The sequence below is a fragment of the Homalodisca vitripennis genome, chromosome 8 (genome assembly GCF_021130785.1).
Source record: "Homalodisca vitripennis isolate AUS2020 chromosome 8, UT_GWSS_2.1, whole genome shotgun sequence".
Lineage (NCBI taxonomy): Eukaryota > Metazoa > Arthropoda > Insecta > Hemiptera > Cicadellidae > Homalodisca > Homalodisca vitripennis.
Genome location: NC_060214.1, coordinates 114,974,075 through 115,001,438, shown reverse-complemented (window position 1 = coordinate 115,001,438; position 27,364 = coordinate 114,974,075). Strand labels below are relative to the sequence as shown.

Here is a 27,364-nt window from a genome sequence, read left to right as displayed (position 1 = left end):
TATGTTAACTCTTTTTAATTTATTACCTTTTTTAATAATTAGCAAAATATTTTTAAACCAAATAACACAAGAACCATATAATATACCTCACCCATAATACTATGTACTCATATATTATATAACCTATCAGCTGATACACTGAGAACCACATGGATTCCATTCCTACTTCATATTGTACATGTGGTGTTTTTTCTATCAGGTTACAAACACGAAAAGCAAAATTTTTGTAATAGTTAATGTACTAAGGTAATTTTTTCTGCTTTCCTTTCTTACCACTAATACGTTCTTTTCTCTCGCTACGAGAGAAATGTAGAGGATGTTAGCAATTAGGTCCGTGTCCATTTCAACAGGTCTTATATTTTCCTGCTGTCCGTACAGTAATTGTGTCGTTTCATCGTTTGGCCGGTGAAACACACGTTTCATTGTTGTTCCGATACGTTGTGGAAACCTGTTGGAATGGGCCACGGAACACTAGAGAACTGATTGGTGTAACTGAGTAACTCATGTTGTTTTCTTTCACTACCTGTGCACCTCAGAGACAGCTGAAGGTATGGTGTGAGTGATCCAAGTGTCGTAGTTGTCTGGCCGTCCGTAGACTTGTAGTTTGTGAGTTGGCCGGACTAGTGTGGAATTGTGTAACGTTCTCTTTCTAAACTAGATTTAAAAAAAATGCTGCATACTTAGTTTCTAGTTGAAAATATTACCATGAAGCTAATATATTTTTAAAAGTAAAAGACAGATTTCGTAGTGTGGACGCAATATTTTGGCCAGTCCTATCACAGGACTTGTTTTTTTGAGATGCATGTGAAAAGAGAGAACAAGTCCACCAATTTAAACTTTGTTTGATACAAAACGAAAAATATGTGTTACACTAAGGGTTATACTTTTTGTAACATATGAAGATAGCAAATGTCTGGTATCCTACTTTGATGATCCACACAAAGAGTGTTTTTTTTTTTTTCATCCACAATTCCATGCTACTCTCGGCTAGTTATAACGAGTAGCTGTGAAGTTTCAGTAATTTGTTGTGCTGTTGAATTTATTCTATAACCTGGAGTAAGCAATTTATTGTGTTTGGATGGAGTAGATGCAACTTACAAATCAAAATGTTTTCTGGAGTTTCTGATTACTCTTAAAACAGTCAGTTTAGTTTGTTTACATTGTTGTACAGTACTGACATTGACCCGAAATTAATGTTGATTTAGAGTATTGCTTCTTAATGAACACCTAAATATTGACATGTTTGTGTTTCATCATTAAGTTTTTATAATATTTTCAAGGTGAATTTTAGTGATATTTCTTCTTTTTCTGTTCCTTCTCTTCGCCTTTTTGCAGCTTGCCTTAGCCATTACAGTTTTGTCATCATTATTATAATTATAATTAGAGCTGTTATTTTACGTAACATAATATTTATAATCATGATTTCAATAAAGCCTATCTTACTCAACATCTTTTAATGTGAGTTTATTGTTTAATTTGTAGCAAATACTAATTATGATTTTTTAAGTCAAGTGGAAATGTAATTAGTAATTCAAAATGGCCACCTTGTTATCATTTAATCATGGGTAGTTTTTAATAATAAACCATTGTTCCTCTTTACGTAACATAGCTATTGTTAATATGACTGTTAATCTATTTGCAATATTAAGTTTGTGAATAAATTTGAGTATGCACAACAGCATTGTTTAGTAAAGTTCTCTTAAATATGTATGGCTCATATATTTACAAAAATTACACAACCACAATTTTAAGCCAAAGTTTAATTTTGATTAGATATTTAAAAAGACATTAGGATAAGGAAAATAACTTTTGAAATGAAATTTGGGTTATTCATTCTAAAGTATAACCTAGGATATCAAATAACATACCAAATAATAAAATAAGCATAACTAAAAGTTTATAATTTTTATTTTGGTCATAAAAATAAATTGTGTAATTAAATTGGACTATTTTCTGTTTTATTCCAAAACTATTTGGGTTATATGATCATTGAATCCTAAATGAGTTGAAAGTATGCACATTTTACTAGCTATGGTAATGTAATTTACTTATACCTGCTTCGGGAGCAATTGAACTCTTAGATAGAATCACATTGCTCAGTAATATTTTATACTTAGAATTATAAAGGCATATGATAAACGAATTAATCAATGTTACTTTTAAAAGATCACATGTCTGTTTCGTTTCTAGATCTGAATCAGTGAAACGTAGTTCTAAGAAGAAACGGTCGTCATCGAAAGAGAAAAAGAAACAAAAACAGAAGAAACGGTCTCGCAGTTCCTCATCAGACTCCGATTCTGTCTCTGACGACTCTGACAGCAGCAGGTAAGATAATTTCACAGAGGTCTAAGATTCACTCCTGTGTTGATGTCACAGCTATTTTTATCCCTTTGTTTCAAATTCTGTGGAGAAGACGTATATAAATTGACGAGCATTAGCGAAGCTTATCACTCAAGGAGCTGGAAAAATTTCTGTCTGTCTACTTCAATTCTCGAAAATAACTCACCTGTAAGTACTTGAAATTGTGCACAGCGCTTCATTTCTATATGATAAACACTGAGTTTGATGATGGTGCATGCCACTCCATAGGATTTGGCTGAGTTATTAGCGAATATTGTTGCAGTGGTCTTATATGGTGACCATAATGGGAACGAGAAAATAGCCATAACTAAATTTCTAAACAATCTCAGTACACTCATATGAGATTTTAACGTGTTGCATACTAATACATGTATCCTAACTATCCTAGCACATACAACATAATTTTATGGTGACTAGGTGTGTAAACTATTCATATCCAATTTTATGAACAAAAATGTGAAGAAATTGTGTGGAGACTCTACATTTTGCATGAACTTCGCTCGAGAATGGTGCATGTCCAAACATAGAATTTTTGTGAAGCGTCATTGAAGCGTAACAAACACTCAGTAGGCTGCTGCAATTTCTCTTTTGTTTGTTGGGGATGTACAAATTTGTAGACCTCAGCCACAAACAATGGCAACAATGTTTATCTGTCTATGGTGTACTCCTACCTTGTTATTTAGTGAGACCAAGCTATAACCACTCTCCATTGCGGATATATTGATTTTAGTTTAACAAAAACTTAATTTCTTCTACTGTAGGAAATTTTAAAAAATATTTTAGGGATTTTCTTCAAGCACTTTTTATGCTGCATATCGTTCCAGAAAAACTATAACATATTTATCCCAATATTCCACAGCAGAACCTAGCATGTAGAGAACATGAAGCGTTTGTTCTCATTCATTAGTCCGAAGTCTATAGTGTCCTTCCACTAGCTGGTAACAAACATAGTAAATTACCTGGACACAACTTAGCATTAAAATTTTGAGAAAACTAATTTTATTTCATTGACAACAATACAACACAATAGATCAGATACTCCAAACATAACATTTGATAGTGAACAGATTTTGAATTCAAAACACTACAAACTTTCTTGGTTTCTACATAGATCAACAACAAATTTAAAATACTCATGTTTGCAAGACATTATCTAAATTTAATTCACGGATGTACGCTCTGTATAGAATGTAATTTTCTTGCAATGTTTCAAATATTGAAAATAATTTATTGTGCATATATTCACTCACATATTTCTTTTGGAATTTGTCTGTACCGTTCGACTTGTAAACAAAATTTTTGATCTTATACGGTAAACAACTAAAAAGAGTTATAAGATTTATAAATAAATTAAGACATGATCAATTAATAATAATAATAATAACGTCTTTATTCAGCAAGCGTTCTTCAAAGTAAGACTCTGATTACAAGACAACTTTTGTCATAACTTACAGGTAATTATTACATAAATTACAGGTAATAATAGTTATTCTAAATGATATAAAATTACATAATTATTCTAACTTATAAAATTATAAAAAAAAATCTGTTTAACATGATTTTTAAATGTACTATAACTAAGGGTCTTTAAAGCAGGGGGCAAAGCATTATATATTTCCGGTGCAAAGTAGCTAAAAAACCTTTCTTGCCAATTTCTAGGCGGACCCTAGGCAAAATGAAGTAGGCTGTCCTGCCGAGTACTGCGAGAGAATTTATTTCATGCCTGAAAATAAGTTTTTTTCCTGAGATATTTAGGTTTGCCCAGTCTGAAGAACCCTGTGGATTAGTTGGGCAGTCTGTAAGTCACAGCAATTTCCAATTGATAGTACCTTAGAGCTTAAATCTAAATTCACTGATGTGATCAAATTTCTTGAGATTATAAACAAATCTCAGAGCTCTGTTTTTTGCAATCTAGTAAGAACCGTGACATACTCCTGAGACAAACAACGAGCAAAAGATGGAAAGAGCGTAATATATAGTGGGAAAAAACTGCGCAGGGATTAGCTACGGAATATGTCAAGAAAAATTCAGTACAAGTGATGAACCTTTTGAGATACACCTGTATAACACTAGAAATAAAGTCACATCATACCCACATTTGTGACTTTTATGTGTTACTTTTTATTATTGTGTAGCAGAATAAATAAATTTGTAAACAGTCAACAGTCTACATGTTGTAAAACTCGTCAATTGAATATAATACTTTGTGATTCAATTGACGAGTTTTACAACATGTATACTGTTGACTTTTTACAAATTTATTTATTCTGCTATTTTCTGATTGCATCATGGTGATCAATAAGGTCAGTGTAAATGTAAAAGTATTGTATTCAATTGACGAGTTTTACAACATGTATACTGTTGACTGTTTACAAATTTATTTATTCTGCTGTTTTCTCATTGCCATCATGGTGATCCATAAGGTCAATGTAAATGTAGAATATTTACTAACGCTCAGCAAAATTCCATGAATTAATATGCACCATTATTAAACTCAGTGTTACTAATATATGAATGGAGCTTCATGCAAACTTTCTAGTCTATAGAGGTCATTTTATGTTTTATATATAATGTAAAATAGACAGACAGACAGAAATGAAATTTTTCCAGTTCCACAAGAGATAGGCTTCGCTAAAAACTCAACAAAACAACTAATGGGATGAATATCAACATACAATGCATTTCAAATTCTGTTTAGAAACAGTATAGAACATAATCCAAATAAATAAAACTAATGAATATTACTATTTTACTGACTGCGATCTGTTAATTAAGCTATGAAACTATGTTGCATAAACACTAGATTTTGTAACCGATGTAGTGACTATTCTTTACCATCACGAAAAACAAGGTAAACATAACGACCAAATTACAGATGTCAAAAATTAACCTAAATTTAAATCAGTCATAAAAGTTGATAATAACAATATATTTAGCTGTAATTATTTTCCAGTGCAATTGTTGTCAACAGATCATAGATCACTGTTACAATTATTTTAGCGATATAAGATATTACATTAAACCCTCTCCTGGGCAGATGTCTCAAATCGCCATGGGGGTCCATCAACTACGCTATCACTGCTTTCTGCTGCCATTATACGATTTATTTTGGAACTGCTAATGGAAACATCTATTGACAGTACTATTGTCCTCGTCCACTGGCGTTTTTACTCTCATTGATGCTATCTAGTAGTGGTATATGAAACAGTAAGTGGAGTGATTTAGTTGTTTTTCATCACAATTCCTTCTAAATTTTGCTCTATCAGACAATTTTGGATTATATGTAATATCTGCAACCACTGTTTTACTGACATCATACTATTGTGTTGTTTTCACTGTTTTGATGTTAGTTTATCTATTATTTAATACTAAAATGGCAGTTCCAAATCGGCGTTCGCAAGATAGTGAAATTGATTGCGCTTTTGAAAGTGACTTGGAAGATGATTGTGTTATGGGAATCCCACCATACCACAGAGAATTTAATAATCCTAACAACGATGTATAATATGGAACAGTTTTATTCAAATAGCATTGTGAATATAATAAGTAAGTTTTCTATTGTGGCAGAGCAGCTGAATTAATTCAGCCCAGTAGTGGCAGAAGCATGTTCTGACAATTGGATGGGGTGAGGGTTAAGTTTAGATATTAATAGTTTACATAACCAGGTTGATATAATAAAACCCTAAACAAAAATAGATGTTAAATAATTCTCTTCAGGATTAATTCCTGTACTTTAATTAGGATTAAGTGTTTGCAACATTATATTATAAATTGTCAAGTATTTCTTTTAATTATTTGTGTATTTTACAGTGACGAGGACAAGAAAACTAAAGCGAAGAAGAAATCTTCAAAGGTTACAGAGGTGACTATAAATCGTGTTTAATTTTCCCTCGAAGTTTGAGCTATAGTGGACTTTTTCAAGGTTAATTTTTTTAACTGACTACAACTTGTTTTATTGACAGTGGGCACCATAATTACATGTTAATTATCTGATTTTCCAGTAAATGTTTCAGTTATGCTTTCATTTTATAAAGGAAACTGCATTCAACAGAAAAAGATTCTCTTTCTATGATTGTCATGGATCTGTGTATTGCCAACGTTATGTAGAACATTTTACATGATCTGCTCATAAAAATTATTATCATATCCCAAATTAATAAAAAAATGTTTTTAGTTGTACTATATGTTTTAATTGTATAGTCATTGTTAATGATCATGGGTTTTTATGTTTTAAAACTTTATTCTTGGGTCTTCGTAAAATTAACTATTTTGAAAAAATCTTAATTTTATTTTTTGTTGCCCTAGTTTTTTGTTTAATAGAAACAAAATTTTAATCATGTGTATTTTTATATTTTAAAATAAAATTTAACCTTGAAGATGTTCATTTTCCCCACACTTAACAATTTAACATAAGAGTGTTGTGATACATCACAATAGGGTATGATGCCTTTCCATACTGGTAATGTCTTATTGAAACTTATTAACACTTCAATTCTTCCTCATTGCATGATTTAATAAAGTTGTATCATTTTGCCATTACAAATTTAATAGTTGTTATATTTTTATTATTTGATAGTATACATGATTCCATCAGTTTAATTTTTGAAATGTCAATTTATTATCCTTCACATAACATTAACTCAGATTTATCAATCTTACAATATGGGTGAAATAAGTTTTGAATTTTTGGTCTCAAAAAGAGTAGGTGGTCAATATTCTTTTTTTACACATAATCCTAGATGTAATAAAAATCCATAATCAAATTTAAATTCTTGTGCATATTCTTAAATAAAAGTCAAAAATGTCAAGTTCTTAGGCTTTTGTGGCCGATGTAACTATTGTCTCAAGTTTTCCAGTTCACACTGTGCTGCTGAAACATTGCTTACACAGTGAAATTCTTGTATTCTTTCGGACTCATTGTGGTGAGCTATTTTCAGTCAACAGAACTAAACCAATAGGTTTTGTTGTGATTTAGTTGTGTAATAAATGTTCCAATGTGATGTTAACCAGAAAACTCAGATGAGAAAAATGTTTCTTATACTGACATTTGTTTAGAGGCAGACAGATTGTTATTTGATTCTTTGATTGTAGATATATTTTTTATAAATAAATTTGAAAAGTGAATAAGAAGTTAGTTGAACTGGAATATTTTACTTCAAATAAAGCAACAACTGTGTTCCAAATTCTCTCCTGTCAAATGATATCAAAATTTCGTCACGAAAAGAACAATACTGTGAATGGAAGTGATCACCCCTAAAATGATCACAAACATTCTCAATACAAAAAATGTCTTAGTTCCCCATATCCCTGGAGCCTTGACAAGTTTGAGTACCCAAGTAAATATCAGGTACCTAAACAAATTAATTCAATTTATTCAGATGTAAGATTGGTAGAGTGTCTCAAGGTAATTATTGGCAGCTTATACATAACAAAAATCTATGTTTAAATTTTATACTTCATAAATTCCATGAATCTTTAGCAGATCGTAGTAGTATGTTCAAGCTGAACAAAGAACTCTGCCGATTTTACAATTCAATCCTCTGGGAAGTATTAGCGTTGCAAATTTGTTATTTTTCTCAGCTGTACATTAACATGTTAATAACTATGGCTTTACATTATCGGACGATAGTTGTGATGTGTGCTGTTCAAAATGAGAATTTTCAGTAATGTGAATTAGATAGGTATTTTTAGTACTTATGCTTACACAGCCGGTGTCATTACTATCATATACGTTTTCCGGTTTACATCTTGTTGAAACATTGTTATAGTTAAAAGTCTATAGATAATTTAACCGAAACTGCCAATAAAACAGTCTATAACTTTAGCAATCAACAGCTGATGTGACAAAACTGTGAACAACCAAACTGCAAACTTTTTAATAGTTTTACCCTACATCGTTGAAGTTACTTTAGTATTTCTGTGGTCTCTGTTATTATCCTTGGCTATTAGTGAGGAATATTTGCAAGTATGTTAGTTTTGTCTATTTCATGCTTGGTTTTGTGACTGTGTTCTGCTACATGGCCGATTTTTCTGTATTCTGTTATCTGATCTAACCAATCATGATATAGCTCTGAACCCATCTAAACTCCTTTGTATAAGCAGCTATATATTACTGGTAGTTTTGGTTTGATATCTGTCAACTGAAGATGGTTCTCTGCAGGAGGGGTCATGATAAAGCTCTGAACTCCTCTAAACTTATCTGTATAAGCAGCTAGACATTACTGGTAGTTTCAGTTTGACGTGTTAACTAAATGGCTCTCTGAAGGAGGGTCATGATAAAGCTCTGAACTCCTCTATACTTATCTGTATAAGCAGCTATACATTACTGGTAGTTTCAGTTTGACGTGTTAACTAAATGGCTCTCTGAAGGAGGGTCATGATAAAGCTCTGCACTCCTCTATAATTATCTGTATAAGCAGCTAGACATTACTGGTAGTTTCAGTTTGACGTGTTAACTAAATGGCTCTCTGAAGGAGGGTCATGATAAAGCTCTGCACTCCTCTATAATTATCTGTATAAGCAGCTAGACATTACTGGTAGTTTCAGTTTGACGTGTTAACTAAATGGCTCTCTGAAGGAGGGTCATGATAAAGCTCTGAACTCCTCTATACTTATCTGTATAAGCGGCTAGACATTACTGGTAGTTTCAGTTTGACGTGTTAACTAAATGGCTCTCTGAAGGAGGGTCATGATAAAGCTCTGCACTCCTCTATAATTATCTGTATAAGCAGCTAGACATTACTGGTAGTTTTGGTTTGACATTTCCTAACTGAAGATGGCTCTCTTCAGCAGGGGTCAAACTTTTTCAAATAGTAATTTTATTAACAATGTTTTATATGTTGTGAACTGGAAAACTTATCATTTTATTCTTTTGAAGTATATATGACGCACAATTACTTTTTTTGTTTGTTGCTGCAATTATTATTTGTACCTGCTGGTGTGCAGGCCGTGTGTTCACATACAACTTGATCCGCAACTTAATATCGTGTACACACTCTCTATGTTGGTAGTCATTGTTACCTGTCTATGTTACAACTCAGTATGGACATTTAACATTGTTGTAATGTAATGTTGCTAGAAACTTAATATGTCAGCGTACGTCTCGATTAATGGTGATGGGAGTATGAAAAATGTTCCATTATTTAAATTGGGCTCTAAACATGCTTATGAAAGTAGACATACATTGTCCAACATGGTTTTCAATGTAAGTTGAATCTATATGAAGAGAAATTTTGTTCACGAATTACTCAGCATACCAATATAATTTTTTTTTTATTGTACTAAGTTTTTAACTTTTTCAAACAGTTTGGGTTGTCATTATTATAATAGCTATAAATAAAGTATTGCTTTAAGAATGTTGTACTAATCAAGTTTAGTAATCATCTAACAAGTGAAGAAAAAACATTTTTTAGATAGAACAATCACTATATTTTTATTTTTCATAGCAACTAAACACTATCTTTTTACACATTTTATGATCATCATATCAAAGGTTTTAACATTTTACAGTTGCAAAATTTTTACATCTGGACGCTTCTTATGTCAACACACGTTCTTAGTGGTTATACCCTCTTTTGTTGTTGTTTACCAGTATGGAATATAGGTACAGTATTGTTAAGATTTTAGTCATGTTAAATAAGCCCAGTTGTTGAAAATCTTATTAAGTGTGTTAGGTGTTTGGACAAGCATTGTAGATAAAAGATCTGAGTGATTGTTATATGACTCGTGACTTGTTCGCAATAATCAAAGCTACTCTATTGTCTCTGTAAATATTGCCACCCATTTTAATGGACGTTAACCAAAGGAAATGAACAATCATTGTAAGTATATTTTTGTGTTTTAACCTAACCGTAATAGTTCTTTCTCCATTTATGAAAATAGTTGGTTTTTATGTTTGTCTGTTCTGCACACTAAATTGTCATGATTTAAATTTCAGTGACTTTTGTATTGATACTTCATCTGGCTTCCAGAATTTTTTGTTCCTTTTCTGGCAAGTGTAAAAGCAGCATTTTTTGTTTTTTAAGTTGTCATTTTTCTTGATTCTTCAGCACAGCAGTTATAAAAATGTAAAACATTAAAAAAGTAGGCTACTATTTTGAATGTGGGGACTTGGATGTTTATGTAAAATAATCATGATTTTTCTTTAGTATAGAACAATTTTGAGACGCATACACAGTTATGTGCAAACATCTGTGTAAGACTGTTCTGGTTTTGAAATCACCACTTTTTATGGATCTAATATAATTTTTTACATACCAAATTATAGTATTTTATGGTGGGACCGTAAATATATTATTTTATTTTATTTGAAGTAAATTTTTCTCTTGTGAAACATAGTTTTATTGTTTATAATATTATATTGACGTTAAACAAAATCCTTCCAATTAGGAAAAATAGAAGTACTCAGCCGTAATTTGATACATAAATAATAACCACCAACATTAACAATCATTTTCTTAGCCTCTATATTATTTACTAGCATTTGTTTATTACTGGAATGGTATATACATGTAAATTCAAAAGAAGTTTATAATTTGAAATTATAACTTATCACTTAGTAAGAAATATATACTTCCCTCAGTTCTTATAGTTTTTCACTTTTATTTCAAACATTTCTATCATGTTCAATACCATTAATGCAAAAATTAATGTTAATACGTAATTAATGTCAAGTAAATCAATGTAAGGTACATCCTTACATTTCATTTCTTTCTTGTTAATTGAGGTACTATAATTTTTAATTAATAATACAATCATTGAAATGTCAAAAATGAATTAATGTATTCCTCAAACGGCAAAACATTATTTAAAACAAATTAGATTGTTTTCGTCAAAAGAAAATGAATTAAACAAGCAGAAAAATATTTATTATTCAATGGTTCTTCACTTCCGAATATATACGTAGAATAAATATTAAAAGTTGTGAAAACCATTTTCTTTATGCAATCAATCAACATATGTTTTGTCCTGTCAGTCTTATCCATTCAGCATTTTATTAATACAAATTAATAATTTACAAGTCATACTAAATTTAAGTCTTCTTTTACAACACAAATTTAATTTTAATATTTGGGCTTAATAAGACCAAAATAATGGTTTTTTTTTTTTTCGTTTTTAAAATATAACAAAATGTTGTGCATACTGGTTCAGCATGTTAACTTAAATAAATAAAAACAAATATATCAGTAATTTAAATATTTTTCCCCTGCTTACAAGCATAAACTTGATTTATGTTACCTTGCAATGTTTATTTTTTTAGTTCAAAGTTACCTTTGGAATTTGTAGTAGTGAAAGACATGTTTACGATTGATTCCTCATCATTTGAAGGTACAGTATGGGTATTGTGACACTTATGTTGTGTTTTTTTTTTTTTACCTGAAAAGAGTATTTAAAAATATGAATTCATATGTTCATTAGTTAAGGGTAGGACAACACTCAAAAAGCCATATTGACAATAACGTCAAAGGCATATTTCTGTCATAACATTTCCCACTCTTTGTGTAGTCCAAAGTTTAAAGTCAAATCAATTACGTTTTTGTCAGTCTCGCAACATATGCATTTAATTTCTGTCTTCCTACAGCATGTTCACATTGTCACTTTCTTGGTACTGATCATGTGTGTAAAGTCTGACACTACAAATGACACTTGCAGCGATTCTGTGAACTATTGCGTTGAAGTAATTTGTTATAGACTTACAACAGATTCTCAGACTATGTCTTCGTTAGCATCTTGTATGGAAGCTACAAACAACTGTTTCAACTGTGGTCAGTCTATGATAGTGACACGAGTAAAGTTTTTGAAAGTATTACTAGTTTTATGCTGATAGTTTTTTTATATGTACGGTTGTAGGTGAAATACAATGTACGTCTGAAAAGTAAGGTATGTGCATTAACGAATTCTATTTACACAGTATGTGTTGAACTTCGTGCCATGAAGATCAGATTTCAGATGCACAATTAAGAAAGCAGTCACAAGAGCAAGTAAGCATCCGTGTTAACTGTTTCAACTGTGGTAAACTGCCTACCAACAGAACACACTGCCCATGTCAGGATTTGGTTTGTTGGTGGCGTCTGTCTCCGTTTTGTAGGCTGAAATTTTGATTGAGGTGTGTTAGCTACCCAAGATTCATCCCCAGCCACTATACTGCTAAAGACATTATTGGCCAATGGCGCAGTGTAGTGGGTACGGCGGTTATCGCAAGATAACCAGATCAAGCAACGTCGAGCGTGGCCGCTGCTTGGATAGTTGACCGCTGAGCGATCCTGTCCTTGCAAGCGGCCCGCCTGCCCGGCCATTGGTGGTGGTTCGGAAGTCACCTTTAAGCCGTTGGTCCCCAGGTTAAGTGTTAGAGAGGGCTTCTTAGCCCTAACTTCGTCTGGTAAAATAAGACATTCTTTACTTTTCTTTTACATTATTATTGTAATTTGTGCAAAACTCAAGTGCTCTACCAACATTTTTGTATTTTCGGTTCAGAGTTGTTGGTACCCAAAGGGCACAAATTCTATAAAACCCTAATTTTTATTCTATGAAAAAGGGATCTTGAAATTTTAAAAAATTGAAATGGAAGTGAACGGAAAGAACAGAAATTGTAAACTTTAATTTTTCTTGAAATTTGTTTCATTGGCCGCACAAAGAAGTCCATCATGAACCAAATATGGATGTTTATGATGCTTATTTTCACATCCATGATTGAACTGCATCTTCCATCCCCTTACAACTAAATAAATTATCACACCTCTAACGTCCGTTGATAAATCTATTGTAAAGGGTGATTTTTTTTATTGGTGTGGTTTTTAAGTTGGCACCACTATTAACCCTCCATCGGGCACTTAAAATTAGAAACACCATCAGGCGCTCACGGAGGTTTCCTCCAGGTTGGCGAATAATGGATATCATAATCGTTTAAACTGTTTTTATTTGTTTAAATATTCATACTGATTTAATTACAATGTAATATATTCATTTTTAGAAATTTAATAAAAATTACACTCTTATGTAATGAATTTTCCAAATAAGAAATTCAAAATCTTAAAAAATGTTATTGTATAATAACAACATGATTAATTTTAAGGAATAATGCAATTAATTGTAAAAATGTTTAACCTTCTGTAAATATGTATGGAAATTAACTTAGTTTTTAACTTCTTACAAAAACAACTTACTTCAATTCTTGAGATATTATACAATTGTAATGTCAATTATTGCTCTGAAATAAAAATTTATTCTTTACTAAAAATTTTTTTACACACTGCACAAAATTTCAAAACATTTTCCTTCTGGTTGTTATAGCGACAATGTTCACTCCATAATCATTACTGAAATGTTCCCTAGCACACTGGTACTGTACTAACAAGTCTCTCGTCTTCATTCTCCATTTCACAAAACTCAAATAAAATATATAGTAAAATTTAAAAAGAAACCATCACAGGTCACACATTTAGGCGCACACGGATTATTACAACATAAAAACTAAACACAATAAGGCGCTCACGGTGATTTCGTCCAAGCACTACAAACACACCATCGGGCGCTCACGGAGGAATCGTCCAGTCACGCACGGAAGTAGACCTCATACTGACACATTTTGATAAATAAAAGCGGGAGGCTATTGTTTCGTTTCCCCGAAAGATGCTCGTGAAGTACACTGCGGGAAACGACTGCCGACATCAGAAAAGTAGTACTATTTTTAATAATAAAACATACACGGAGGAAAACTCCGTTTAGCGCCCGATGGAGGGTTAAACACAACAATTAAATTTGAATAAAACAGCTTATCTTTGTTTATTATCTTATGTCATTTCGATATTTGTATTGTCTAGTGCGTATTATTGTATTGTAACCATGAACAGACTTACAAAAGAAGAGCGTTTGCGATTAGTGCAAATTTATTTTGAAAACCGCAGTTCAGTTCGGGCAACTTACCGAGCTCTTCGTCCGATTTACGGACCTCATAATCGTCCATCAGAGTCAGGTATTCGAGCTTTGGTTAATCGTTTTCGTAATACCCACACTCTTGTTGACAAGCATCGTCAGAGACGCCACACAGTAAGGACCGAAGAGGCTGTTGATGCTGTTGCTCATAGTGTGAGGTAGTGTCAACTGGCCCCCACGGTCGTGTGATATCACGCCAACAGACTACTTTCTGTGGGGATATGTTAAGTCTCAAGTATACGCTGACAAGCCACAAACTTTAAATGACTTGGAAGCTAACATTCGTCGAGTTATTGGCGGAATTCAACCACAGCTGCTGGAAAGAGTATTCGAAAATTGGACTTCTCGATTGGGCTTTCTACGCGAACGAAATGGAGCCCATATGCCAGAAATCATTTTTAAACGTTAATGTCATGACACTGTAGTTCAAATAAATGCATTTTTATGTCAATGCAGGTGTTTTTCATTTTTTTATTTAGTTTTAAAAACCGCACCAATAAAAAAATCACCTTTTAGTTTAACATTTGACACGTTAAGGAAACTAATTACAGTTCTGATCCCACATGTGACAAGAGATTTTCAATCAATGCAGCCATCACAAACAGCACCATGAAATGATAAACCAATTGATAAACTCAAAATAGCACCAACTCCCATTGTATCATGGGATTATAATTTCCCTTATTGTGCGTTAACTACAGTTGGTAGTATCTGTTTATATTGAAGCTGTATGAAAGTTTTGTATACACACTAAACACACAGTTTGAAAACCAGTTACAAGGATGAAACAAAACTGTTGCGGACAAATAAAATAATCTATCAACTGTTTAGTAGTAGGTTTAAAAAAAACTAACACTTCAAATCAGTCATCATGCATTTGTAATTAATTTCTTAAATCATATTAAATTTTTTTAACACTGCATTTTTATTGAAAGAAACATTTCATTTACATTGTCTCCCTTTACGGTTTTAAAATAAAACATGACTTTTAAGCAAGTGTAAGCTTTGAATAGTCTTTTGTAGTTTTAGCATTATAATAAATATAAAATTAAATATTTTGAAACTTTAAGTGCAACTTAAATTTTATTATGATATTCATTATTTTAATTGGACAACATGAATAATTTTGTGAATGTATTAAAAATTTAAGTGTATTAATTATGTGGCTTTCTTTAAAAAAATGTTGTAGAAAAATTAATTTGATCATGGTACTATTTATTGGCTTAATGTTGTTAGGGAAAAATTTGTAGTAAGCTGAGAGGAGTAGTTTTGTTGCAAAATTGTGGCTTGTGTGGCAAATGCTTCCAAGTATCCGTGATTAGCCACTAGATCTCTTCCTTCAGGTGGTTAAAACATGAAATGTTACTTCTAACCACGGGATTGTTGAAAAGTTGAAATATTACACGACACTTGAAAAATTCAGTGCAAATTATCACAATATCGGGTATGGAGAATAACGGGTAGACCCATTACCATTCACTTACATGTTCTTCTCCAGTGGTGTAAATAAGGGGAATAGAGCTAGGAATTTTCGACTGAGAAAAATCGGGAATTTGAAAAGATGATTAGAGTGGCCACCCTGTCTTATAAAACTAGTATCACCTTTCCTGGCACTGAGGTTGTTTTTGGAAATTTTACAGCAGTACTTGAAATGGCGTTAACAGAAACTGTGCAATACGATGGCCAGACCTATCATCACACTAGCGAATTCTGTTTTCTGACCCAGGTCTAGTTCCTAACCTCAGTTAAACATCTGTCTTTGGATTGTCTTATATTTTGCGCGTTTTTGGAAATCTTATAGATTTTTAATTTCAGTTGAAATAATTAAATTAACTAATCGATCCCACGCTTCTTTTTAATATCACACTACACTTTTTTCAGATGCTGATACCGTACTACACCCGATAATAGTTGTTGAGTAGTAAATACACTATTTGGGTGTAGCTGACATTGTAGGCCACAATCTTATTTGGTCACAGTACATATAGTAGTGTTGGGCAAGTGCCATTATCGTAGCCATAAACCCAGACGAGATTCTTTTTAGTATTGAAAGTTTTACAAACTTTTCAGTACATTTTGACTCAGAATAAAGGTTTAAATGAGCATAACTTTTATTGATACATATTTTATATCACAAAATTTCTTTTAATTTGTAACAAATTATCCGTTCACAAGTGAAATTCAATTTATCCACTCACATGTTAATAGGGAGGACAGATAAAAAAGAAATTACATAGTTACAACAGACAAATAAATGACAATAACAGTAATTGTTTTAAGGTTCATAACAAATTTTAGTTGTAAAGATCTAGATACATTAAGTTCATTTACTATTATTTTTTAAGAAAATTAATTGTACTTTCAGATTGTTTATTCGTGGAATTAGCATTAACCTTGCAAGTTCTTATTTTCTGTTTTTCCTGTACAGAAACCCAAAGCTGCTGGCTCCAAACCCAAGCACAGATCTCACTCCAAATCCTCTAGAGACAGGTACATCAGGAAATAGTGTTGTTTTATGTATCCTTAAAAAAAACTTAGTTCAAAGTGGCACAGTGAAGATACATTTACACAGTCAAGAAATTGTTCAATTTCTGTGTTAGACAGTATAAATTGCTCATCCTTGTTCAACATTATGCGATAGAAGTTTCACAAGTTCTTCCGCAACATTACTCGCCAGTGTAAACATAACTTAAGAGAAAATTGCATCTTAATACCACTTGTAATTTTGTTTAAGAAGTTAGAACTTTATATTAGTGAATTCTAACTTTGCGGAGGAAATTTAGAAAACGAATTGTGGTATAAACTTAAAATATTTTATATTTAGATATCTCTAAGAGAGTTTGTTGCCATTTCTCTTCTGTGTATCTGTCTATTTCTGCAGAATGTCACGAGAACTAACTAAACTATAGAGTGAAATAAGAATAATAAGTAGTTAAATCACAGCATCTAACACAAAAGAGTTTTAAAAAAGGTTAAAAAAATTATGGTTGCCTGTAAAGTCGGTTTTACGGGCGAAGATTTTACGTGACAACGTCTTTTTCTCGGTAGAATATTTATTGATATGAATATTATTAAATTGCACAATAGGAACAAGGAATTGAATGAAAATAAGAATTGCACAAATTTTAACTATAGAAATATATTTTGTTTACTAAAACATTGTACATAATTTGAAATTAATTAAAATTTGTTATTGTAAATGGTAAAGTTGAATAAAACATTTACTAAAATTGGAATTTGAAATTCTTGCTAAACACAGTTAAATTCTAACTCCGCGCGTGGTGATTGGTCGGTTTAGTTCGTTTGTTTGGTCGCACTGTTATGACAGGTTAGAGGTTATAATTTGTTATTTTAAATGTTTGACTAGCAATACGCGCTATTTCTTCTCAATCGACTGAATTACGATTGATTGCAGAGTGATTTAAACTAATAATTTACTTAACACTATCAACATTTGTCAATAGTATGACATAACCTATAAACTCAGTTTCTCAACTTTTGTGTCAATCTAACAATTAATCAATCAATCATAGTTTACGATAATGAAATATCAGTGTACAATTATTTACCTTTATTGTTGTAGTTGTTGTAAATGACGAATCTAAGCACTCCACATTTTCATAGTTATCTGCTTTATCCCGTGCGGCGGACCCACAGTTATCTGCTTTATCCCGTGCGGCGGACCCACTGGACGGGCATCGTAACGTTACCGGGCGTTACACTTTTTCATGAGTGACTCCGAGCCGCAACCTAATTTAAGACGTTGTCACGTCAAAAAAAATTTAAAAATCAACTCATTAAGAATCTATGATATTTTTTTCACCATCCAAGATAAAGCCAAACTTTAACCCTGGAACTGGCGGTCATATTTCTCTCAGTGGCAGAGTGTTTTAGTACTTCATACATTGCCTTATATTTATTTTATTATTATATGTTTACTATAAAGTACCTATAACTTATTATATATTTCTTTATTCAGCATTGTTCAAGGAACATTTTTCACATAATATAATTAAAACAAAAAAATACCCTTACTCTACCTCCTCTTCAGGAAAAAAATGTTTTTTAGAAAAAAGAAAAGTTAGTTCAAAGTTTTTGATTTGTAAAATTGTTGTTGTTGTTAGTGATATGCAAAATCCAAAATATGCAAAAGGAAGAGCATTTAATTCTGAGTAAAAATAAAACAACACATAGTTTATAAGGTATTTATTTTTACATGTGGTAAACGATACAAAAATCATACACTGACATTCGAAAGTGCTACTTACCAACAAAAGTAAGAACTTCAAAGCTCACTTGGATTTGTACAATCTTGTACCTATTAGTTCATATTAATTTTCTATTTTTTAATTTTTTATTATATATTTTTTAATTATTTTCTGATTGAATGTCTAAATCGGAATCCTCATCGTTGCTTATTTCATGTACAACTAGTTCTCGAATGTCACTTGAACGATCGCGGAAATTACGATCCATTACGTAAACACGCACAAAAAACTTACTATTATTGTGTAATATACACAACCATCATTACAAAGAACTCAAACAAACAATAAACCAGACAGGACACCATGCAGCTGACGAAATAACAATAGCCGAATGAACCAGTTGACTCATCGCTGTGCGCGCAACTAGCGTGGTACGCGGGAGAATGTAAACAAACAGTCAGAGATTATAAGACGTATGGACGTGTAACGAAACGATAAATTATTTATTAGTGTATTATTTACATAAATTGAACCTTCCTCTTTCGATTGGTATTAATACCGATACTCTTTGATCGTGTTTTAAGTACGTAATATTGAGAAATAAAAGACGTATTAAAACGCCCGATATCGGGCGCTGCCATCTAGGATGCGACTAAAACGCCCGATATCGGGCGCTGCCATCTAGGATGCGACTAAAACGCCCGATATCGGGCGTTTGCCAGTTCCAGGGTTAAATAGAAAACAATTTTAGTTTTTGAGAGAGCAATTGATAGGTGTAATGAAGTTACTAATTTAGTATTTAAATTTTTTTACAAGTTTCAAATATCCTAAATTTGAACCATTTTAAAAAATTAGAAATTTTCTGAAAAGTTACAACTGTATCATATTTATAGAAATAGTACTTCTGTGGTAAACTTGGATAAAAATTTGGGCTTGCTAAAAATGTAATTTATTACTTTCAATCCCATTAAAAATATAAATGGTGTTACAGCTCCCCCAACTCCATTGATGGTAGAAGCCGTCCAGCTGTGAAAAGGAAAGGTTCGACCAAAGAAGATGGCAGTAAACGCAAGAGGAGACGACACAGCAGTGACTCTGACGGGAAGAAGGAACAGTCTAGAAGCGAGAGGGAACGTATTTCAAAGATGAGGAAGGCTTCTCCATCACCCAAACCAAGCTATAACTCTAAAAAAGATTCACGAAGGAGGTCCAGAAGTAAGAGTCGATCCTCATCTGTAGTTCATTCAAAAGTTACAAGTTCAACGTCACGAAGATCTAGAAGTAGATCTGACTCTAGAAATAAAGTTCCTACTAAGGGAAGGAAAAAATCGAGGTCCAGAAGTAATTCTAGGGTTAAAGAACTCTCAAGGTTAAGATCACCTCTCGACAGTAGAAGTAACAAGTCTAAGAAATCTGATAGGAATAAAAACAGTAGAATATCAAAGAGTACATCTAGGTCAAAGTCGAGGGAGAAGAAACCGAGAACGAATAGTCGAAGTTCCACACCTCAGACTAGGCGGAAGAAAGGTAAAGCTGAAAGTATTTCACCAGCACCCTACAAGAAAAGTAGTGATAAAGAAAATAAGAAGAAAGGAAAGGACTCATCAAAGTCAAGAAATAAATCTAGGAGTCGCAGTATTTCTTACAATCGTAGAGAAAGATCTGTTAGTAGAAGTAAAGCGTCTAAAGACAGTAAACGTTATCGTAAAGAAGAAAAGAAAGATAAAAAGAAATCTGATAAGAAAATTAAATCTAAAAGTCCACCCCACTATAAAACCGTTAAAGAAAAGTCACCAATTGAAAAGAAACGGAAATCTCGAAGTAGCAGCATTCTCAAACGGAAATCTAGAAGTAGAAGTAGGTCCGAAAGGAAATCTCCCAAGTTCTCAAGTAAAAATAAATCCAGACGAGAGTCCTCCCCATCTTCAAGTAGGAGTAGATCCAGGCAGGATTTCAGAAGCAGTAGTACTATGTCCAAACAGAAAACCTCAAAGATTAGAAGTGAAAACGTTTCAATGAAATCATCTGTTGATAAACCGTCTAAACAGACATCACCTAAAGTTCGGAGCAGGAGCAGTTCCAAGCGCAAGTCAAAGTCCCGGACAAGAAGTAGGTCACCGAAAGTTCGTAGGAGTCGGTCCGTGTCTCGCAGTAAAGTAGTGAAAAAGAAAAAGAGGAAGGATAGTTCGGACACATCCAGTCTGAGCTATTCGCCGGCTGAACGCAATCCAGAACGGTACTCGGACATCTTGCCCAAGCCTGTGGTCCACCTGCATGACTCCAGCAGTGAGGAAGAGGCCGTAGTAGAGCGAGAAAAGGAAGAGACTGAGGATGAGAGGGAAAAGGAATTAAGAACGCTTAGGTAAGTTGTAATATAATTTAATGTTTTTAATGTAAAGTCATATTTTTATTGACTTAATAATTATAAAGCGATAAACACTGTCGTTATGAATAGCTTTGTATTTAATTACACTCAGAAATAGTTAGAGAACCAATCACTCTGCAGTGGCCCAAGCTTTTTGTTAGACCTCCAAAAAACTGGCAGGTGATTCACATCCTTTCCTTCTAGAGCTCTTGTATTCTGTGACTTAATGAAAGAGCATAATCATAATCATGAATCCACTAGCATTGGCACAGAATAATATGGTGAGTCGATCCTTAGCAGCCTCGAAAGCCAGCACTGTTTTTTCCAATTGTGACAGAAATGGTTTCGAAGGCATCATTTTACAAATGACCCCACTTTCAGCAGCCTTTAACACTTGTTCAGCACAGTACTCTTTCTCTTCTAAGACTGTTTTGAGCTTTGCTGGGAATTCTTCTGTGGCTCTGTGGTGTGCAGAGGCTGCCTCACATACAATCTTCACATTATGAAGGCTGAAGCGAAGCATAATCCTTTCAAACCATCCCTTACTAGCCAGGAATTGTGGCGGATGTGGAATCTCGCTGCACTCACCTAACGTCTCTAGAAATTGGTTGGGCAGTTGTTTGGCTTTTTCTCTGATGGTATGAGAGCTTAGCGGAATTCTTTTCCTGGTTTTATCCTCTATCCATATGCTTAGTGCCTTTTCGGTTTTTTCAACTCTCACTTTTGGTACAGAGAAGTCTACTTTATTCACACTACCTTTGAATATTTCCTTGTTTTTTTTCTTTTTTTTTTTTATCTCACGAACCCTTGACTCATTTAAATTGAACTTCCTAGCGACTGGAAGCAGATTATCAACTTTTAGCGCATCATGAATTTTTCATTTTTCAACTAAAGAGAGCACAACACGACACGATTCCTTTTCTCAATCTGAGATATTATAGTTGATTAATGCTGAGAAAGCTGTTGTGTCAATAACTCACACTTATAATACAACATACAATCAAGCCAAGAAAATAACAATCTAAACAGACAGGGAGGAGCGCATGCTATGTGTGGAGTGACAATGGCACATGGCGGCAGAGGGTAAGGGTTGAGTGCAAGGGGGGGTGAGTCATTTGGCAGTGGCACTCTTAAGCAGTTCGTGGAAATAGCTGAAATAATATAGCATCTTCTGAGCAATGGCAAATAAAGGTCAACTTGTTGAGTCATGAATGGTTGAGTTACTGTAATTGTTTTCTTTTAGTTTATTTATTTTCAGCTGTTAGGCTCTCAGGAAAAATTCACAGATAACCGAAATCCGCGGATGCCAGAACCGGGAATGTGGAGGGATTACTTTAATACTAAATTGTGTTATCAGATAATTCGATCTAATCAAAATAATATTTCACTGTACCTCAAGTACAGATCAAATATCTCATGTCAAATTACTCAGTGATTTCTGACATGGCAATAGGTTTTCTCTTATTTAAATTCATAGTTATAACTGTGTAAAGTTCGTAACACTTTTATATTACCTTCTTGAAGTGGTAAATAAAAAATATTTTTCTAAGGTCTTTATAAAGATGAACACTTATTTTATAATTGAAGTAAGAAAGTTGAAGACAATAAACACACTTCTATGAATCATGATTTATAAACTCTGATAATAGTGTTTAGTTTTATTTATAGTTATATACAATTTCAAATGTCAATGCTTTTTGGTGTGTGTGTAGGATATTGAAGTCTGGTTTGGCAGCTAAGGCTAAAGAGTCGATAGAAAAGAAACTACCTAAGGTTGCTCTCAAAGAGGTGTCATCTGATGAGAAGAAGGTGGAGAAGGAAGAAAAGAAATGTGATAAAGAAGAGAAGAAAGTGTTACCGAAGGATGAAAACTCTCCACAGGTACAAGAAGGTGTAGGGGAAGGTAAGAGGATTTCACCTCTGATGAACATGTTTATGTCCCGTCTGGTGACCCCTGGCGTGACCAAGAGTCCTTCTCTGAATGGAAAGTCTCCCAGACAGCGTTCCCAGTCCCGGGATTCGGACAGTTCGCTAGACAAGGGAGCCATGTCACCGCTGGACAGAAAAGCGCTAGCCTCACCTCAGGTCAAGCAGAGGCCTCACCGCAAGCGTAAAGACTCGTCCTCATCTTCCGACTCCTCTGATGATGACGACGATGATGCCGTCGTCAAAAGGTCCAAGAGCATCTCATCAAGGTCGGATTCTTCTTCTAGTCGTAGGTAAGATCATCATATAAGTCCCCCTTCAAGGGACTCTTTAAGTCTTCTGTATGTTTTGTCCAGAGTAGCTAAAGTCTATTACATTTTGTATACAGCGTGTTCATTTGAAAACTTCAAACTCGTATTAAAAGACTTATCACCCTTAGACTTTTTTTGTGGGGTCACTTGAAATCAGTAGTTTTTAAAACACATCCCAGTGGTGTCCAAGATTTGAAAAACAGGGTCACTGCTGAGTACAGATGCTTAACCAGAGAAACTTTTAGGAAAGAATTTGTAAATTAGGTTATTTTTTTGCTTGAACAACAATGGCTACCAGTTTGAACATTTGATTTGAAGTTTACAAAGGATTTACGTTATTATTAGCAGTAGTTCAGTAGTTTGTAAACTAATAATTGTTGTGTAGAAATCACATTATTGGCTGCTGATACCAAACAGCTTGGCCGATTTAATTTTTTTTTTTTACCAAAATACAGCATTTTTTATGAGCTTCAATTTGAGGTGTCACAAGGTATTAGTTGCCATTTCAAAATTTTGACTTTGGGTACGGGGGGGCATGGGGGTGAGCACCCCCATTTCGAAAATATTTTTGTTTTGTTCCCCCAATTAGTACTATACAATCTTGTTTACAGAATTTTGATACTTGGGTTAAAAGTCTTTTAATACGAGTTTGAAGTTTTCTTATGAACACCCTGTATAAACTTTCAAATAAAAGAACAAAATCTTAAGTTTTTATATTTGACGGTATACATGAATGTCTGTCTGTCTTCTACAGTTCCTCATGTGGTGGTAAGAGCTCGAGTTCATCAGCATCTCGCAGCAGCAGTAGCAGCAAGTCGGCCTCACGCTCTCGTTCCCCCAGCGTGCACAAGTCTCCCACCAGGTACAGCACTGACTTTTTTTGTTTTGTAACGTTGCAGAAGATATTGGACATAAGTCTAGTGAAACTTGAGCTTATCTAAATGAGGTGGTGTATTGAAGTTTGTCTCTCATGACTCTTTTCAGATGATTACTTACTCTGCATAAAGCATGACTTTAAAAGCGACATTTTTAAAAACTCATCTCTGCAAGTGTGAATAACTTACTTTTCTTTTTCTGGAAATGATTTGTGATCTGACACTTCTGATACCGTTTCCTCCGCCTCAAGATACTGAATTATGTATTTTAAAGCGGCTTTTTAACGCAGACAGAACTAATATCTAAAATGACTAAGAGTTAAGGGATAAGAATATTATCAGGTAACCTATTAGTTTACCTTACTTAGAAAAAGGTAAAATAACGCTAAGTCACAAATAGGATTTAGGGCAGGTTCGAATCCTGTCTGTGACCGTTGCACTTTTTATCAGTATCATCGACCTTGTACTGTGTCGACTCTCCCCCTTATTCTGTTTGATAAGATCCTCGCACAGGCCAGTGGCCCATGAGGACGGGCAGAATAAGGCATAAAAGGAGATCGGCTTAACATGTGCTATCACTATCCCAAGAATTGACGCCATAGACCAAGCAATCATTGACTCTTCCCAATTTATTGTTTAGTTATTGTTGATCTAAATCACAAATTTCATGTAATTTTTTAAGCTAAGAAAGGTAAAATATAAGTTTTAACTTTATCCATCAAATAAATTTGTAGAAATAGCTGGCCGTAGTTTCTACTTAAAGATCAGTAATGTTATTGTGAGAGAAGAAAGAACTGTATTGAGAACGGCTCTAGTTTGGAGACATGGAATTAATTTGCATAGACAGGACAAAAAGCTGATTTTTACCTAAATAATTTTTTATATCTTGTGGCATATTTTTGTAGTAAGAGTGGAAAGTACGAGTGAATATGATGTGTGATTGTAGAAGTCGGTCCGCATCAGTGAAGGGGGGTAGGAGCGGCTCCAGTCGGTCACCCAGCAGTAGTCACTCGGACAGTTCTTCCTCTCGGTCACGGTCACCCTCCATCCCTCGGCGCAGGGGATCTCCCAGCTTCCTGGACCGCCGTCGCATCACCAGGTAACGGCTTGGAGTCTGTTGTGATATTGTGGACATGATCTGACATTGATTCATCACTTCCATTCCAAGAGTACACATATATTTTATAAAAAGTCAGAAAGATAAAGCGTTTGCTTTAGTTGGTTGATTGGTTGGTAACTGGCGCCTTTGATTGTATTAGTTACACAAGAGATAACTCATCCAGTGTTATAAATTGAACAGTGAACGCTCGAACTGCCATTTGTGAAGTGAGTGGTTAGGTACTGTATATTTGACCGGTAACAATCAAAGTTCTATGACACATTCCTAGTATCAAACCTCAGAACTAACTGGAATATTCCGCCGAACCTTAGTTCACGACGTACGTATGTATGATTAATTATCCTTTGTGTAACTAATACAATCAAAGTTGGTGCCAAATACACAACATGTTTATTTAAAATTGAAACCATTATAACACTAATTAAGTTGTATTACGTACATTTTTTAATTTTCCATTTTCATAGAAATTTGTACCACAAAATATGATGATCAATGTTCCACCCAGAGTGGTCACATTTCTTAAACATACTGTTTTTAAACCTGTAATAAAAACTTAATACCAACTGAAATTTTGAAAATAAACTATTTCATTTTATTGTTTTGTGTGCGCGGAAGTGTTTTTATCTAAAGAATTAAAAATATTTAAACTTGTAGTAAAACATTTTTGTGATTTTCAGCAATGACTGTAACTTTGTGTTGCGAATAAAATATACTAGTATATATAATAAGAAATAGATATAACTCAATTTTTTAACCTGAAACATGGTTTTAGGCACTCGTTTTTCAGTAATTGTAAATCAAGATCAGTCATTTTTGGTTACCTGAAATGCTTTAACCCTCTCCCGGTCGAGTTACCATGGTGCAACCCTGATGCTGAATTGATTAGGCCATTCTCTCAAGTAAAAATATGTAATTGCATTGTGTTGTTAAAACATATACATTCAAACAAAACTGTTACATATAGCCTTTTTATAACAGTATGATGGGATAAGTTATTAAAATTAATAGACTTACAAAGGCTTTAAAGCTGAGATGAAAATTTCCATAGCAAAAATGCTACAAGCTCTTCAGACTTTTTAGCAAAAATATTTGCCCTGTAGCAGTCATTAATAAGTCTTCTCTTAATATAAAATAAAATTAAAATAGTGTAGTGATTTTTATTTCTTAAAACAAGTTACTTTTAATATCAGTTTATCTAGAAAAAAAAACTAACTATGCCCTACCGATATCATTAACTCTGTAGCCTTCTTTGTTTTGTAAACACCAATGTTTAAACCTCATTGAAAATGAGTCCTTTCTATTGATTTCTATTGATACCTTCTGTAGAGATCATTAAAAAAACTGCTTAAATTTGTTATACTTAGATTTTTACAAATGTCTGACATTCAAAATAATTCTGACTTTAACCCATTGCGGATCGTATCGTTTTGGCACGCGGGCACCAGCGGGCACGAATTAATTTACGGTCAGCGGCCGAACGAACAGCAATGGTGCGTCACATTGTATCGCTCGCTATTGTATACTAGAAAATTCAGCTGTGAAGGTATTCGTTCAGATGGGACATGGGCCTGCTGGGGTATCCGTGATGTAGGAACGATAACACGCGAGCAAGGTTCCGGGGTGGCAGGGATGATGTCTGAATCATAGTCTAAATAAAGCGGCTCGGGCGAAGCGATTACAACATCCGGGCCATTGTCTAGACTAAACCCGCCAACATGTACGTCTGCGTCGTTTAGTTCTTTGTCACTAACCTCAAAAGTATTATAATAACAACTGTGGAAAAAACCCAATCAGAAGCGCTAAAAAGCAGATAGTAAACTCATATGAATGATTTTTCAACTTGGACATACAACTGCGATCTGTAGGATATTTATAAAACTTTTGAAAACTCTAAACGTAGACAGTTGTTAAACACTCTTAGTGGACAAGTGAAGACGATCGCCCGATCTATCAGACATTACTAGAACTATTTGGAGGGAAACTTAAAAGCAGACCGCTTTTGCGACCTGAGCTCGTCATCGTGCTGTTAGGCCCGGCCGCTGCGTGACGAGCCCAGCTCGTCAGTGATCCACAGTGGGTTAACATAACCTCAAATCTCCAGTACTAGATGTGAGCAGAGTAAATGACTCTAAGAGTTTGTAATGTACTCTTTTTTGCCACATAGTCCGTGTGACTATCCCAGCATAGATGGTTGGTCATCTGTATGAAAGCCAAGATATTTTTTTCAGTGACTTGTTCCAATTCAATTTAACCCAGGGTATGATTTC

General features: G+C 33.7%; 1 protein-coding gene across 5 annotated transcripts in view; it reads left to right on the top strand.

The window, feature by feature from the left end:
• LOC124367942 (serine/arginine repetitive matrix protein 2-like) overlaps nt 1-27,364 on the top strand; it is a 95,619-nt gene that overhangs the window by 53,857 nt on the left and 14,398 nt on the right. For all 5 annotated transcript variants that reach the window (XM_046825159.1, XM_046825156.1, XM_046825157.1 and 2 more), the window contains 7 exons: nt 2,191-2,325; nt 6,172-6,223; nt 16,721-16,782; nt 19,492-20,862; nt 22,578-23,084; nt 23,857-23,964; nt 24,924-25,076. In XM_046825159.1, coding sequence (XP_046681115.1) covers nt 2,191-2,325; nt 6,172-6,223; nt 16,721-16,782; nt 19,492-20,862; nt 22,578-23,084; nt 23,857-23,964; nt 24,924-25,076 — 2,388 coding nt within the window. The remainder of the gene's footprint in view (nt 1-2,190; nt 2,326-6,171; nt 6,224-16,720; nt 16,783-19,491; nt 20,863-22,577; nt 23,085-23,856; nt 23,965-24,923; nt 25,077-27,364) is intronic.